Below are 14179 nucleotides of genomic sequence, written 5' to 3' on the forward strand. Positions count from 1 at the left end.
ATTGGTAGAAATCAAGAGTACCATCTCCCTAGTACTAGAATTACAAAGAACACACTGATACCAACAACACAGAAATATGCCACTAAAAACAATATTAGAATCCAAGGTCAGCTTTAGCTGAGCAGAGGATGCTCTATCTATTCTGTGGATGAATACTAATGTTATTTTTTCCTGATCCTCTGCAACTAGATATCAAGCGGAGCTGATCTGTCTTCTGCTGGGGTGAAGTAAAAAATACAAACTCTGAATACCCTCAATATTTTGGAAGGTACCTTATAGAAAAAGCATTAAAGAGCTTTACAGATGCCTTAGGGCATTAACTTTGATGTTTTTCAAATCCTGTACTGCTTAGTGTGATGCCTTAAGAGGCCTCCCAGAAACAGAGACTAGACAGGAGTAAGGGATTAAAAGTAGGTATTTATTTGAAAGGCCTTCAAAGGTACACCCTGGGGACTCGGAAGCTATTCTCAAAATGGACCCCAAGATGGACCCCAAGATGGGCCCAGGTCATGAGTTCTTCACTCGTTTATAGGTTTGGTTTATTTGCATAGCAGGGTTAATTCTCCAATTAAAACTTCAGTTTTGCCCTCAGCTTGCCCCCCCTCCCCCCTTAGCGGCTCTTTGGTTTATACATTTGGCCTAGGACAGTCTTGGTGTCCTTGGAAAGCAGGGCAGGAGAGGCTTGGTTATGTCTACCTAGCATGAGAGAGCAGAAATTAACAGGCTATAAGAAACTTCAGAGTTACACACTAAGCAGTACAGAATTTGAAAAATATAAAGGTTAAAACTTAAGGCATCATTTCCCCCCTTTAGAGGCTTGACAAGGCCTCTATCTTGTCAAGACTCTATTCCAAATATTCTAAATATCTACTAATAATATGTGTCTAACAGCAGTATATATCTATAAACAAGAATTGTAATTACAATCATTATAAACAATCTTTAAACCAGGGTCAGTTTGGTAACCATGAAACCAGGGTATGGAAGATACAATCAGCTTTGAATGTTATCCAATATCAGATCTAAGTTAATTCTCAAATTGTAAACTAATTTTGTTGATCTTTCCACTTCAGTTTACATGTCAATTATTAGTTTTGTATCCAAATGAATGCCTTTGGATACACTTTGGACTAGAACCATATGCAAAATTTAGTTCCAAACCTGAGCCAGGGTTATCAACTCTGTAGATAATAAGCACAGGAAAAATAATTTAAACTACATCATCTTCGTTTGTATCGGTATCTGTTTTCTCAGTTGTTTCAGGAGCAGAAGCCTTCTTAACTCTGGAGTAGTGAATCCAGGGTCCTTTGTCAGCAGCTTTGACTGCGGTGAGGGTGGTCAGCAAAATCTGGAATGGTCCTCTCCACTTGGCCTGTAGAGGATCACTGTCCCACCACTTAACAGACCCGGTCTCCAGGCTGGAAGGGATGTGCAGGTGTGTCCAGTCCTATGGGTCTGGATAACACGATGTAGTTCTGGAGCTTCTGCAAACTACAACCTAAAGCCATTAGATATCTCTGCAAATCAAGTTTTCCCCTCATGTGAATTTCACCTGGAACATGTGGAATTTGATATGGCCTGCCATACAATATTTCATAGGGACTGATGTTATCCCTCCGCCTCGGTTTTATGCGGATCCGCAGTAAAACTATAGGCAAGGCCTAAACCCACGTCATGGATGTCTCTTGACAAATTTTGCTGATTTGTGCCTTAAGGGTCCCATTCACGCGTTCCACCTTACCGCTTGCTTGGGGTCTGTAAGGTGTGTGCAGATCCCAAGCAATTCCCAAAATCTGGCAAACTTCTTGAAACACATTTGCTACAAAATGTGGTCCCCTGTCCAAGGACATACCCAAAGGAACCCCAAACCTTGGTATTATATGATTAAGCAAAACTTTTACCACCTCCCTGGCTGTGTTAGTGCGACAGGGGTAAGCTTCAGGCCATCCACAGAAGGTGTCAACCAACACCAGTATTTACCTGTATCCTTCTTTGTGTGTAACTCAGCAAAGTCTATTTGCCAGTAATCTGCCAGGAAGGTCCCCTGCCTCTGTTATACTCCTAACACAGCTCTTTTCCTTGTATCAGGATTGTTTTTGCAGCAGATTTCACACTTGCTCACTACTGATTGTACAATATCTGTCATTCCTTTTCCTATTACTACATTTTTCAGAGGTTTCAGATTTTTCAACCCCGAAATGTGTGCTTTCACGTTCTCTTCGAGCTAGCTCTCGAAGATTTAGAGGTGGGACTACAACCTGATTCGCAGGTGTAACAGCCCATCCATTTTGTGTGATCTCAGCCTTAAGAAACTTAATTAACTTGTGGTCTGCCTAATCATATTTTGGGGTGAACCCTGACAAATCAATCTTTTTTTGTGGAATTACTGCAAGAATACCTTTTTCTGCAGCCCTTGCTGTTTCATCAGCAAAGCAATTTCCCAATTCTGGAGTGGTTTTCCCTTTCTGGTGACCCCTACAATGCATGATAGCTACTTCTGTGAGTTTTTTGATGCTCTCTAAGAGGGCAAGGAGTTGTTCAGCATGTTTGATCTGGTTACCTTGAGCGTTCAACAGTCCTCTCTCCTTCCAGATGGCTCCATGGGCGTGGACAACACTAAATGCACATTTAGAGTCAGTCCATATATTTGCTTTCTTTCCTTCGCTCAGGTCTAGGGCCCTTGTCAGTGCAATCAGTTCAGCTTTCTGTGATGACACATCTGCCGGCAGGGCCTTCGCCTTGATCACCTTGTCCTGGGTTGTTACTGCATAACCTGTCATTAGTTTACCATTTCTCATGAAGCTGCTCCTGTCTGTAAACAGCTCCCAGTCTGGATTTTCTAGGGGCATGTCCTTCAGGTCTGGTCTGCTGGAATAGACCTCCTTGCTTGTCTGCAGTCATGCTCAGGCACATCGTCAGTTAAGGTAGAGGACAGAAACATGGTAGGGTTAACAACAGAAGTTGTTTTCAGGGTAACATCATCCTGTTCTAACAGCAGTGACTGATATCTAAGCAGCCGGTTGCTGGACAGCCAATGTCCTCCTTTCTGTTCCAGTACTGCAGCTACTGTATGTGGCACATACACTACAATGTGTTGTCCAAGGGTGAGTTTCCAGGCCTCTTGAATCAGGATGACAGTAGCTGCCACGGCCTTCAAACACCCAGGCCACCCTTGGCTAACATTGTCCAGCTATTTGGAAAAGCAGGCCACAGCCCTCCGTTGGTTTCCGAGGCGCTGTGCTAATACGCCCAGTGCCACATTAAGTCTCTCATGTATAAAAAGTTCGAAAGGCTTAGTCAAGTCTGGTAAGCCCAGTGCTGGAGCTGACATTAGAGAGTGTTTCAGCTGTTTAAATGCAGCCCTTGTGCTTTCAGTCCAAATTATAATGCCATTTTCAGCTGCTTTTATTGCTCCATACAAGGGTTTCACCAACAATTCATAATTTGCTATCCACAAATGACACCAACCTACCATTCCCAGAAAGGCTTGCATCTCTCTCACGGTGTGGGGCTCTGAAAGTCGGCAGATGGCTTCTTTCTGATCCTTGCCGAGCTGTCGGTGTCCACGGAAGATCTCAAGACCCAAGTAAACTACTGTTGCCTTGGCAATCTGTGCCTTGTCTTTGGAAACTCTGTACCCACTCTGTCCCAAAAAGTTTAACAAACTTACAGTGAACTGGTCTTAGCTGCAATCAAGATGTCACCAACATAGTGAAGGATAACCCCTCCTGGCTCTTGTCTCCTCCAATCTTCTAATTCCTTTGCTAGCTGGTTTCCAAATATTGTTGGGCTGTTCTTGAAACCCTGGGGTAGTACTGTCCAAGTAAGCTGACTTTTCCTCCCTGTTTCGGGATTTTCCCACTCAAAAGCAAAAAGATCCTGGCTGTTTTTATGCACAGGAATGCAGAAAAATGCATCTTTCAGGTCCACAACAGTAAAGCACCCTAATTCATCTGTCTGTGGTCAAATGTGTGTATGGATTGGCAACCACTGGGTGTGTGTCCTCTGTAATTTTGTTAATTGCCCTCAAATCTTGGACTAACCGGTAACTTTTACCATCAGCTTTCTTTACTGAAAGGATTGGCATGTTATACCTGGACTCACATTGCACTAATAACCCATGCTGGAGGAATTTTTCAATTATAGGTGCCAGTCCTTTGCGACTTTCTAATTTTAAAGGATATTGGTTTTGCCTTACCAGTGTAGCTCCTGGTTTGAGTGCAATGCTCACTGGTTCTGCCTGTTTGGATCTTCCTTGAACATCACTGGCCCACACAATCAGATTGACAGCATGTTCAACTCCAATGGGAATTTCACCACATCTGTCCTGTATAAATAGTGCAGCAACTTTGATAAATTTAGTTTCTGGAATGATAACTCGTACGCCCTCCCCTCTTTTAAATTTAATTTCAACTTCCAATTTTTCTAACAAGTCCCTCCCCAGCAATGGTTTAGGGGAGTTAGGCATATAAAGAAATTGATGAGTTACCCAGTGCTTCCCCAGTTTAAATTTCAAAGGTTGGAAGAAAGGCCGTGTTTCAGTTACCCCTGTTGCCCCAACTACATGAACAGTTTCACGACTCAGTTTCCCTTCTGAGTATTTAACACAGAATATGCTGCGCTGGTGTCTACCAGACATTCTATATTATCTTTCCCCAGCTTGGCTATAACCGAAGGCTCCGCTGGGGGAGAAGCCTCCAGTCCCCATCATTCTGAGTATGAGTTTTGTTCCAATGGGAGCTGTGGAACTGGGGGCATCTTCTTCAACATTGGACAGTCAGCCTTCCAATGCCCTTTCTTCTTGCAATAAGAGCATGTGTCTTTGTCCCTAGGGGGAGAGGCTTTCTTAGATGACTTTTCCTGACTATCCTTCTTCCTGGGACAAGGTTTACCTTTGTTACTGGAGTCTCTATCTTGAAACACTATCCCAGCTACTTCTAACTATTTATTCATGTCTTGGACCCCTTCTAACTTTTGCAACTTTCTTCTTATATTGTTTGAAGCCTGACCCATAAACAAATAAGCCAGATGATTTCCCCCTTCCACTGTATCAGGATGTATGTTTGAGTATTTGGTAGCAGCTTCTCTTAACCTATTCAAAAAATCAGTAGGAGTTTCATTAGGACCTTGCTTCACTTCATAAAGCTTTGCCCAGTTAAGAGGAATTAACAGGCTACAAGAAACTTCAGAGTCACACACCAAGCAGTACAGAATTTGAAAAATATAAAGGTTAAAACCTAAGGCATCAAGTGTGTAACTCTGAAGTTTTCGTGTGGCCTGTTAACTACTGTTCTCTCATGCTGGTTAGATAAAACAAGCCTCTCCAGGTTTGCTCTTCAAGGACACCAGGCCCCAAAATGTGTAAACTAAAGCCTGGGGGAGGGGCAAACTTGGGGTAATTACATCATTAACTGAGGTTATAATTGGAGAATTAACCCTGATATGCAAATGGACCAAACTTAAAAAAGTGTGAAGAACCCATGACCCAGGTTCCATCTTGGGTGTAGCCTTTTGACTGCACAGAGTGTACCTTGAAGGCCCTTCAAATAAACACCTACTTTTATTCTCTCATTGCCTAGTCTCTGTTTTTAGATGGCCACCTCAAGGCATCATTACACATCTAGTAAGTAAATACTCATTGTGAGCTTGTAAGTCAGAAATATATCTTTTTAAATTAAAATATTTTAAATGTGTTTTAAAAACAGAATTGTTGAATTTCTCAAAGGGAAAGAAATGCAAGACCATAGAATGCCCAGTTGTTTCCACACAGTCAAATGAACTGCTTCCCTAGCAATGCTCAAGGGTTTTTGCTGCATGAGAAGATCAGTGGAAAGAGTACAGCTGTGGCATTTATTCGGTGAAGAGAGATTAAGGACATTATGCAGGAGATAAGGAGATGTACGGCCCTTATTGCAAGAGCTCCAAATGCCTTGAGACCTGTGTGATCTGCCAGACTGGACTGAATGCAAAATGGACCTGACTAATCCTTGCCAACCTTGCAAGATATCCATCACAGAAACATAGAGATGTTCAGCAGTCTTTGCTGTTAAAGCAAAAGAATTTGCTTTGTTCTAGGCCCTCTTAACATGGTTAACAGAAGGAGGATTGCAGTAGCTAGACATATCACCCTGAGGAACTGAGGAAGGCAGAAAAGAGCCCCTAAACTGCCTTCAACATCCATTATCATTACTATAATTTCATTAGATATTTTCATATGTTATCATTAGCTGTAGTACTGTAGTTTTATTATGATCACAATTAATCTTTCTTACCCAGAATAAGAAATTCCAGAAACCCACACATTCCAGCCTCAAAAAAACCCTCTTTCATGCTCTTCTTTTCAGATTCTTAGATCGTGATCTGAGCCCTGGATTGAATTCTAGTGACAAGCATTTCTACACTGAATTTTTTTTTCATTAAATCTGTTGGATCTAAAGTTTCTCCCTCTGCATTTTTGCAAAATTATAACAAAACAGGGTTGACAGAAAAAGACACAGGAAGCAAATGTTGGGGTGGATGCCCATTCAGGTGCATTCAGGCAGAAAACCCTCTCACTCCAGTCTAATGAAATTTCAAGCACAAAAAACTGTGGCCAGGCTGGGTAAGACTAGTAAAGCTCATTATTTTATATTAAGCCACAGTACAATCAAGTATATTTTCTTGGAAAAGACAGAGCATCTCAAGATCCTGAACTGGCACAGAAAAATGGGTGAAAGTTTCTGATATACTAGAAAGCAAAGTTAAGGAATGTGCACATTTGCCATAAAATTGTAGTTCTCAATTCTGCCACCAGCCTCAATGACAGTGGTTAGAAGCTTTCCTGGGTCTGCTGGGGAAGAGGTTGGAATTTAAAAAAAATCACTCCAGTGTTCAATCTTAAAGCATAAAGCTATGTTACAGTCAAATGGCAGAAGAGCCTTTGGGTATTAAACAGATGAAGAGGTTTTAAAGGTGGCATTTTTGGACAACCTGCATGTCACACTTTCTGCCTTTTGTATTTGAGCAGCACTTAGGAACAGACTGAGGATGAAAATGCTTTAGTTTTAAAATAACCTATTTCAGCTTTATGGCTCCCTAGGAGAAGCATCATCCTCCTTAGAAATGAAAGGGATCTATGTGATACAATTATTTATGAGGGAAAAAATTTACTTTGTGCTTGGTGAACACTAAATACAGCGTGCAAGTCTCCAGCAGATCTCCTTCATACACACCTTGCTGTCAGTTTGCAGACACCTAAAGCTGTACAGAGTAGAGGGTTGGGCAACAGATGTGTAAGGTTAGGGGAAAATCTTTTCACCCACCTTACACATGTGAGAATAGGAGAGCAGGCAGGATGGGTGTCCTGCTGGCAGGGCCTCCAGGGCATAGCTGAGACATGAGAAGGACAAGGAAGTTCATGTGGGAATGTGGGATGCAGAAGGTACTCAGCCTCCATCAGTCCCAGCAAGTCAGTGTTTAGGGGAAGATGATCAGAATGAAGTAAATTCAGTCCTGCCTACATCAAAAAACCCTTCCCAGAAGTACTAAAGCTTAATTAAATTGCTGTTTTCAGTCATTTGATCTTAAAGACCAACTTCTGTTCTGGGAATTTCGTCTTTTAGCAACCCTAGTATATTAGAATAGCATAGTTTATATAATTAAACCAGTCTCACAGCAAATTCCAGACTGTGCTGTGCAGCACAGTAGTCCCTGGGCAATCTGCGCCTTATTCAAAATCTGCTCTTTGCTTAGACTGTACTTGGTGATGGTGGGTGAAATGCTTTGAGCCAGAGAAGGGACAGAAACCTGTAAAATGCATCCTTTCCTGGCCATCTGGGCCCTCTCACCTCCAAGTGAGGCAGCCTTGGGTCCAAATGCTACATGGCAAGCATCATTCCCTCATTTAAGATGCATGAGGGTGGTTTACTAAAAATCAGACCCAAAGGCAAGTACATACAGGTGAGCTAGCCCAGTGCTTCTGGGATTCCTTCACACCACAGTTGGAATGAACCAAAACAACTGCCTTGAAATGAACTAGAAATACATCTATGTAGACACTAACAAGGGATTTGGTCCCTCTGACTTAATCACATTTCAGTTTATTTCCTTACTTCTCATATTCAGAGAGACACCATTTAAATCAAATACTACATTTCAAATTATGTCCCTTATTGAGACTAAAGAAAACAAATCCCTGGCTGTTACTTACTTTACAGTTCTTTTGCAGGTACTGTAATTCTCATTATTCAAACATAATCCAAGGGGAAAAACTAATGTTCTTAATGTAATTATATTTCAAATGCTTTACTTTCATGTCATTAAATCTCTGGTATCTTCCTCCCACTCTCCAAGCATCCTCTTATGTTGTTGCTCTTCAATGGCTGCTGCCTGTGTGACCAGCCTTCCCAGCTAGGGAGCCACTAATACTGCAAATATCGCTGTATTGCCATTAATGGAACACACAGCAAGGTGCCCAAACAGCTGAAATGATTTCTTCCAAACTGTAATCTCTTGAATTTATTGACCATGAACTTGAAATGACACTTGCTGTTGTGCTGCTTGTTCATTGCTCCTGAGAAAAACAATCCCCGTTAAACTTTTTTCCCTATAAAATCTTGTCAGAAGATTCTTTTTCTTTTTTTTTTTTTCTCTTCCACCATTCCACTGCTCCTTTTTACCTCTCTCCTAGTATTCATGAGTAATGAATTAATATTGCAATCATTACCTCAAGGAAGGATCAGGTCTGTGGTGAATAGACAGTAAGACTGCAGAAATCTGATGCCCATCACTGCCCTATCACAAGGAACTACAGGAAGTCAGCACAAGTCACTTGAAGTCTTCCATAAAATGACGGAAAAGTGGTCTATACTCTGACCCCAGTGGTCTTCTGGGAATCCCCCACAAGAAAATTTCAGTTCTAGAAAATGAACTTTTTTTTAAAAGTAATTTTTCAGAAGTAAACTCCCAAAACATGACCATGGATAGAGATCAGGATGATTAGAATTATCAGGATCAAAACATCTATACTTCTGGGTTATTTTGCCAGAGAATATTGATGTTCTTGTCCTGAGCTTTCATGGGTATCTTCCGCTGTGGTGCTGATGAAGGACAACACAGAATTCCTCACAAGCACAATGCAACAAGGGCAGCTTCCCAGAACTGAGTGACATTTGGTTCATGCAGAGCCTTGTAAAAGGAAATCCTTCAAACACTACAGTGGATATATACGGATTAAAGAACAGGAGTAAAGGTGACTATTAAGATTTTAAGGTGCTGATACTGCAGCTCTGAAGTGGCTTTTAAAACAAGGTGATTTCAAAGTGCCTGAATCCAGAGTAACATATCAACCAAGGTGTTGGTTTGAAGGCGATTAGGACAGTATTCATGCAGGAGCAAACCTCCTGCCTGTTTGAGCGCACTATAGATTCTGGAGAAATTGCACTGTCTTCAGTCTGGCAATCCAGCTGTCAGTTTGTTTAAGTAAACATGCATTCAGCCCAAGCAATAATGCTTTCTTTCAAAAGTTGCTAAACATCTTCACAAAGTGGATTAATTATGCAGTCAGCAGTTTTCCCTGATTGTTGATAAAACTCCAAAGTTGAGAGAACAGTCAGCAGTTAAAGCTCTGCGGCATGTTTATGTGTGAAATTTGTGAAATCAGTGAGTATAGAAACAAAGTCTTCAAAATCAGGATTGTTTTGACTTTTGTTGATGAATGATGTTGCTCAGAAGGATGTGCATAGCTCCCCAGGACTAGCTCTGATGTGCTGGTTCTCTGACTGGAGTCAGCTCCTTATATTCATAACAGAGAATGTCACTGATTTCCTTTCTTCAAAATTAAGGATTGACAAATGTGAATGAAATAAGTTGAAATACTCTCTGAAAGATGACAAAAAACAATGAAAAGTATGAAAATCATTGTTCTGTACTTTTCAAAAAAATTGAGTACTCATAAGATACTCTGGCCAGCTGTTGTTACTAGATATAAAGTGGTTATCACTGTTATCACTGTTGTTATGATGAAAATGATAATGAGCTCTCTGACATCAACACAAGGCTCAAAACAATGTCTTCTGAAGCATTGTCATGGGTTAGCAAGCATAGTCCCGGAAGTGATGTTCTTGCAAAGAGGTGCTTACAGCTTCCTCTATGACCTAACAGAACCTATCAACTGGCTAGTTTGAATATTGACAATTTTTTAAGGCACTTAAAATTTTGACCACCTCTGTGGTCCACATTTAAGAATGGACAAACCCCGGGAAGCTCTCTCTTTGACTTCCGGCTTTGGGACAGGTAACTGGGCTTGGCCCATACGGGGCCTGGCCGGGCCTGCTCGGCTGGGCCTGGCCAGCACACAGCCATCGTGGAGTCGTGTGGCCCTGTTCCATCCACAGCCCCCCACAGCCCCCTCTCCAGTGCGGCCAAGATTCAGCTGAAGCTGCCCAGCAAAGATCATGTGACCAACAGCGATAAGTGAACTTCAGCTGCAAGGCCCAGGTGAGATTAACCCTTTTAGTGCTGTAAGTTTCCTCCAGAACAGATGAAGCTTGCAGACATTAAGTAAAGAAAGAAGAGCTGAACTCCTGAGGGAGGAGAAAGAGGAGATGCTTAAAAGCTGAAATTCTGTTGTAAAGCTATGGTGGTGATAGACTATGATATATCAGAGTACCCATTGTAATTTCATGAAGCATGGGGGGTGGAGCGTTCAAACTGCAATTATGAGCAAAGGCACCTGTGCTGGAATAAGCAAATGCTGAAGCAGCTGTAATTTGATGAGAAATTTGAGCAGGGAGAGATGGAAGCAATGAGGACTCTTGCTCCAACCGGAAGGAGACAGACCTCTGTTCCTAGAGATGCTCCCAGAGATAGTCCTAGAGATGAAGATGAGGAGGACCCTTTTTCTCCCAGGGAAGGGGGAGGGCCTCTATTCTTAGAGATGAAGATGCTCCCAGAGATGGGTGAAGAGAACCTTTGTTTCTGAACAGCTCAACCTTAAAATAGTACCCCAGTAGCTCAAGATAGGACCCTCGAAAGTAGTTGTGGGAACAGCTGTAAGTCAAGGGAAGGGACTCTCACATGCGAGCAGAGAACCAAAACGGGTGGCTTCTCATTGTGATACTGAGCCATGAGAGAACTTCTTGTGGAGATGTCTCCATAGCATGAGCAAGAGAGACTCCTCTCCCTAAATGAACTGAACAAGGTTATTATGGAAGTGGTAAACAGACTGAACATCTCAAGGGTTGTCTTTTTACAGTGGGAGAAGGGGGAAAGGTGGGGGAGGAGAAGTGTTCTGAAGGTGTGGTGTTGCTGCCTGCCCCTGAGGTGCAGCCAGGCCCAAGGCTGCGCAGGTATGCCCTGACTTGCTTGAGCCACGTGCTCTGAATCCCCTTTGTTCTCAGCGCGGGTAAAACTGAAAGTAACCCAGATTCAACCAAAACACAGTCCGATTGGCTGGTTACCCTGGGTCCGCCCCTAGTTCTCCCCTTTCCCTTTCCTGAATAAAAGATGAGCCAAGCGGGCTCCCCCCCTCTTGCTCTGGCTACCCCTCTGCTAGCAGCTTGTGTGTGTCTCTGTCTCGGACCAAGCGCGATCTACTAGCAGGATTAAAGCATAGAGTGAGGGCTATATTTCTACCTCTTTGCTTCTGCTCTAGGTATTAGCTTTGCAGCTACCACTTGCCGCTTTTGGAGCTACTGAAGTGCTAGATCGCCCGTGCAGTCTCTCTAGGGAGCTTGGGGCTTTCTAAGGCACTGAACTATGAGCCTGGCTGGCTAAGTGTGCTGTGAGTATTTCCACAGTGTGGTATGATTTTTTTTTTCCCTCCTTTTAGATCTGTTAATAAACTTCTTTATATTCTTTTAAGTTTTGTGCCTGCTTTGCTTTCTCCTAATTCTTACCTCACAGAAAGTAAATAAGTAAGTGATAATTTGAACAGAACCACTACAAGCATACAAAAAGCACTGAATAAATATTTCTCTCTCTAAAAATGCCACTGTATATTAATAGATTAAAAAAGATATTGTAAACTGATCTGTATCTTAGCCATGCAAAATGTTGGATCCATTTTGAAAATGTAAAGGTTTAGAGATTTTAATTCACAGAAAATATTAACAGAGGTGCTTTGGTGCAACTATCAGAAATGGAAGTATGTTTAGTATCAGCATGGAAGAATGTTTAGAAAACAGAGATCAAATGCATAAAATTACTGGAAAAATGAAAAACATTTATTGCCTGAACTTGGTTGCTTGGTTTTACTTCACTCTCTGTATCTCCTGTGTTGAGTGTTGACTGTTCATGCCGTTAAGTTCAAGAAAAAAGAGGAATTAAACTCCTTTACAAGTATCTCAGTAAATGTGCTTTATTCTCTCAGAGCAGGTATGTGGAATATTACTAAAACAACATTGCTGGGCTTTGGATTTCTGGGTCTCTCTTTGTTCAGTGATTAGCATTCTGCATTTCTCTGCAATTAAATTTATCCCAGTATACATGAAAAAAAACCAAGCCTTTGCAAGTTTTGAGGGTGGAGACTCGGGTTTAACCCAGCAGCAGTCAAGCTGCCACAGCAGAAAACAGGGAAATGATAACCAGGGAAAAGCACTGATCAGGATAATAAGAAAATAACTACATTACTTGTAAGTTGTTTTCACTAAAAATAAAGGCTGATTCTAACCATGAGGAGAATCACTTTCTACAGACACTCAAAGGTTCATGTAACTACCAACAGTCAGCTGATAACAATATTTCTTAGCCTTATTTCTAATCCAGTTTCCGATCCTTAGTCTGTTTGCATGGATGGCAACTTTATCCAAATAGAAATAAACCCCAGCTGGTTTGCTTTCCCATCCCATATTTTGCCAGCCAGTCTGAAGGATTCCTCCACTTAAAGCCTTCAGCTTTGCAGTGACCACTTAGTAACATCCAAGAGCCAAACACTGGTCCTAACTACAGCCAACAGAGTACAAGGTTAGGATGAAATTCTGCAACACATAAGACCACTCAAAGCCATTTTTGAGTGGTAATTGGTACCAGCACTGCAAACACTTTCCTATCTTCTCTGCAGGACAAGGCATATTCAGTTATGAACATAGCCTTTGGATACCTAGAACAGTGATTGCCACAATGAGTTTCAAAAACTTGATCCTATTAACTTTGAATCCTCTCTGCTAGAAAATTATTCTTTCCAAAGAACTGCACAGGTCCAGCAAAAGGTACAGGCCTCTAGGATCTGGGCTGCTATGGTAGAGGCTGTGAGAATCCATTCTTGGAAGTAAAAAAACCCCAACAAACAAACAAACCAAAACCCTTCTTAATGACTACACAAATTTGAAGTTAAGACAAGATTCTCTTTCATTTTCAGTGACTTAATTCCCACTAACAGCAGAACAAAATGGATTCTCCTTTACAGCCAAGCCTTTTTATGGCAATCCATCAAAATGAGGTAGTAATTTATAAAGGCCGCTTATAATACTGTAGTAGCAGAGAGCCCCTAGGGCTTGAGACTCAGATGTCATACACACACAAATAAGCACAAAATCCCCTCAAGTGCCAACATCTATTTTTATCATCCAAGTACAAAAAGAGATAGCAGCAGGGCTGAATAAAAAAAAAACCATGGTCAGCCTACAGCTGTCCATCCTGCAACAGAGGTGCCTGAATATTTTTAAGAATTGATGCATAATCTTGATCTATATGTGAGAGTTGAGAACGGAATTGGAGAAAACCTGAGTTTTGGCAAGGGGATGTGTTCAACAATGGAAAATGCAATATTTATGAACCTAAGTGTCACAGGGCTGTCTTTAGACTAAAGTATGCTATGGCCCTGCAAGCTGTGTCTTTTGAGAATTGAATTCATCATTGAAGTAGTGTTTTCATAGAAGCTTTTTGAAGAAGGATAATGAATATATTTTCTTAAAATATTAATCTTGTAAATAATTTGTCTTTCACTTAGGTAAAGGATTAAATTGAATGGTTCCGCCTGAGTTTTAGCCAGCTTTCAGAACCCCCCCATATCCAGTGAGCCTTAAGGCTAGGCCATATGACTGAAAAGAGCAACATAGTGTCAACACTTGGCAAAAGAATCTACTGGTGGTAGGTTCCGAGCAAATTATCTACTTGCCATGCCTTATTCCAAAGGGAAAACGCTAGGGCAGAGAACCCAGCTGTACCACATCACCCAAACTGTGCTAAGCCTGTAGGGGTC

At 41.6% G+C, this 14179-nt stretch overlaps 1 protein-coding gene across 1 annotated transcript; it reads right to left on the minus strand.

The window, feature by feature from the left end:
* Window positions 1-2333: 2333 nt before the first annotated feature.
* LOC120411809 lies at window positions 2334-4639 on the minus strand. The gene is given in 4 exon segments (XM_039570108.1): window positions 2334-2887; window positions 2890-3675; window positions 3678-3958; window positions 3960-4639. Coding segments are annotated over 4 exon segments (2301 nt in total).
* Between the last annotated feature and the right edge of the window lie 9540 nt (window positions 4640-14179).

The sequence above is a fragment of the Corvus cornix genome, chromosome 3 (genome assembly GCF_000738735.6).
Source record: "Corvus cornix cornix isolate S_Up_H32 chromosome 3, ASM73873v5, whole genome shotgun sequence".
NCBI lineage: Eukaryota > Metazoa > Chordata > Aves > Passeriformes > Corvidae > Corvus > Corvus cornix.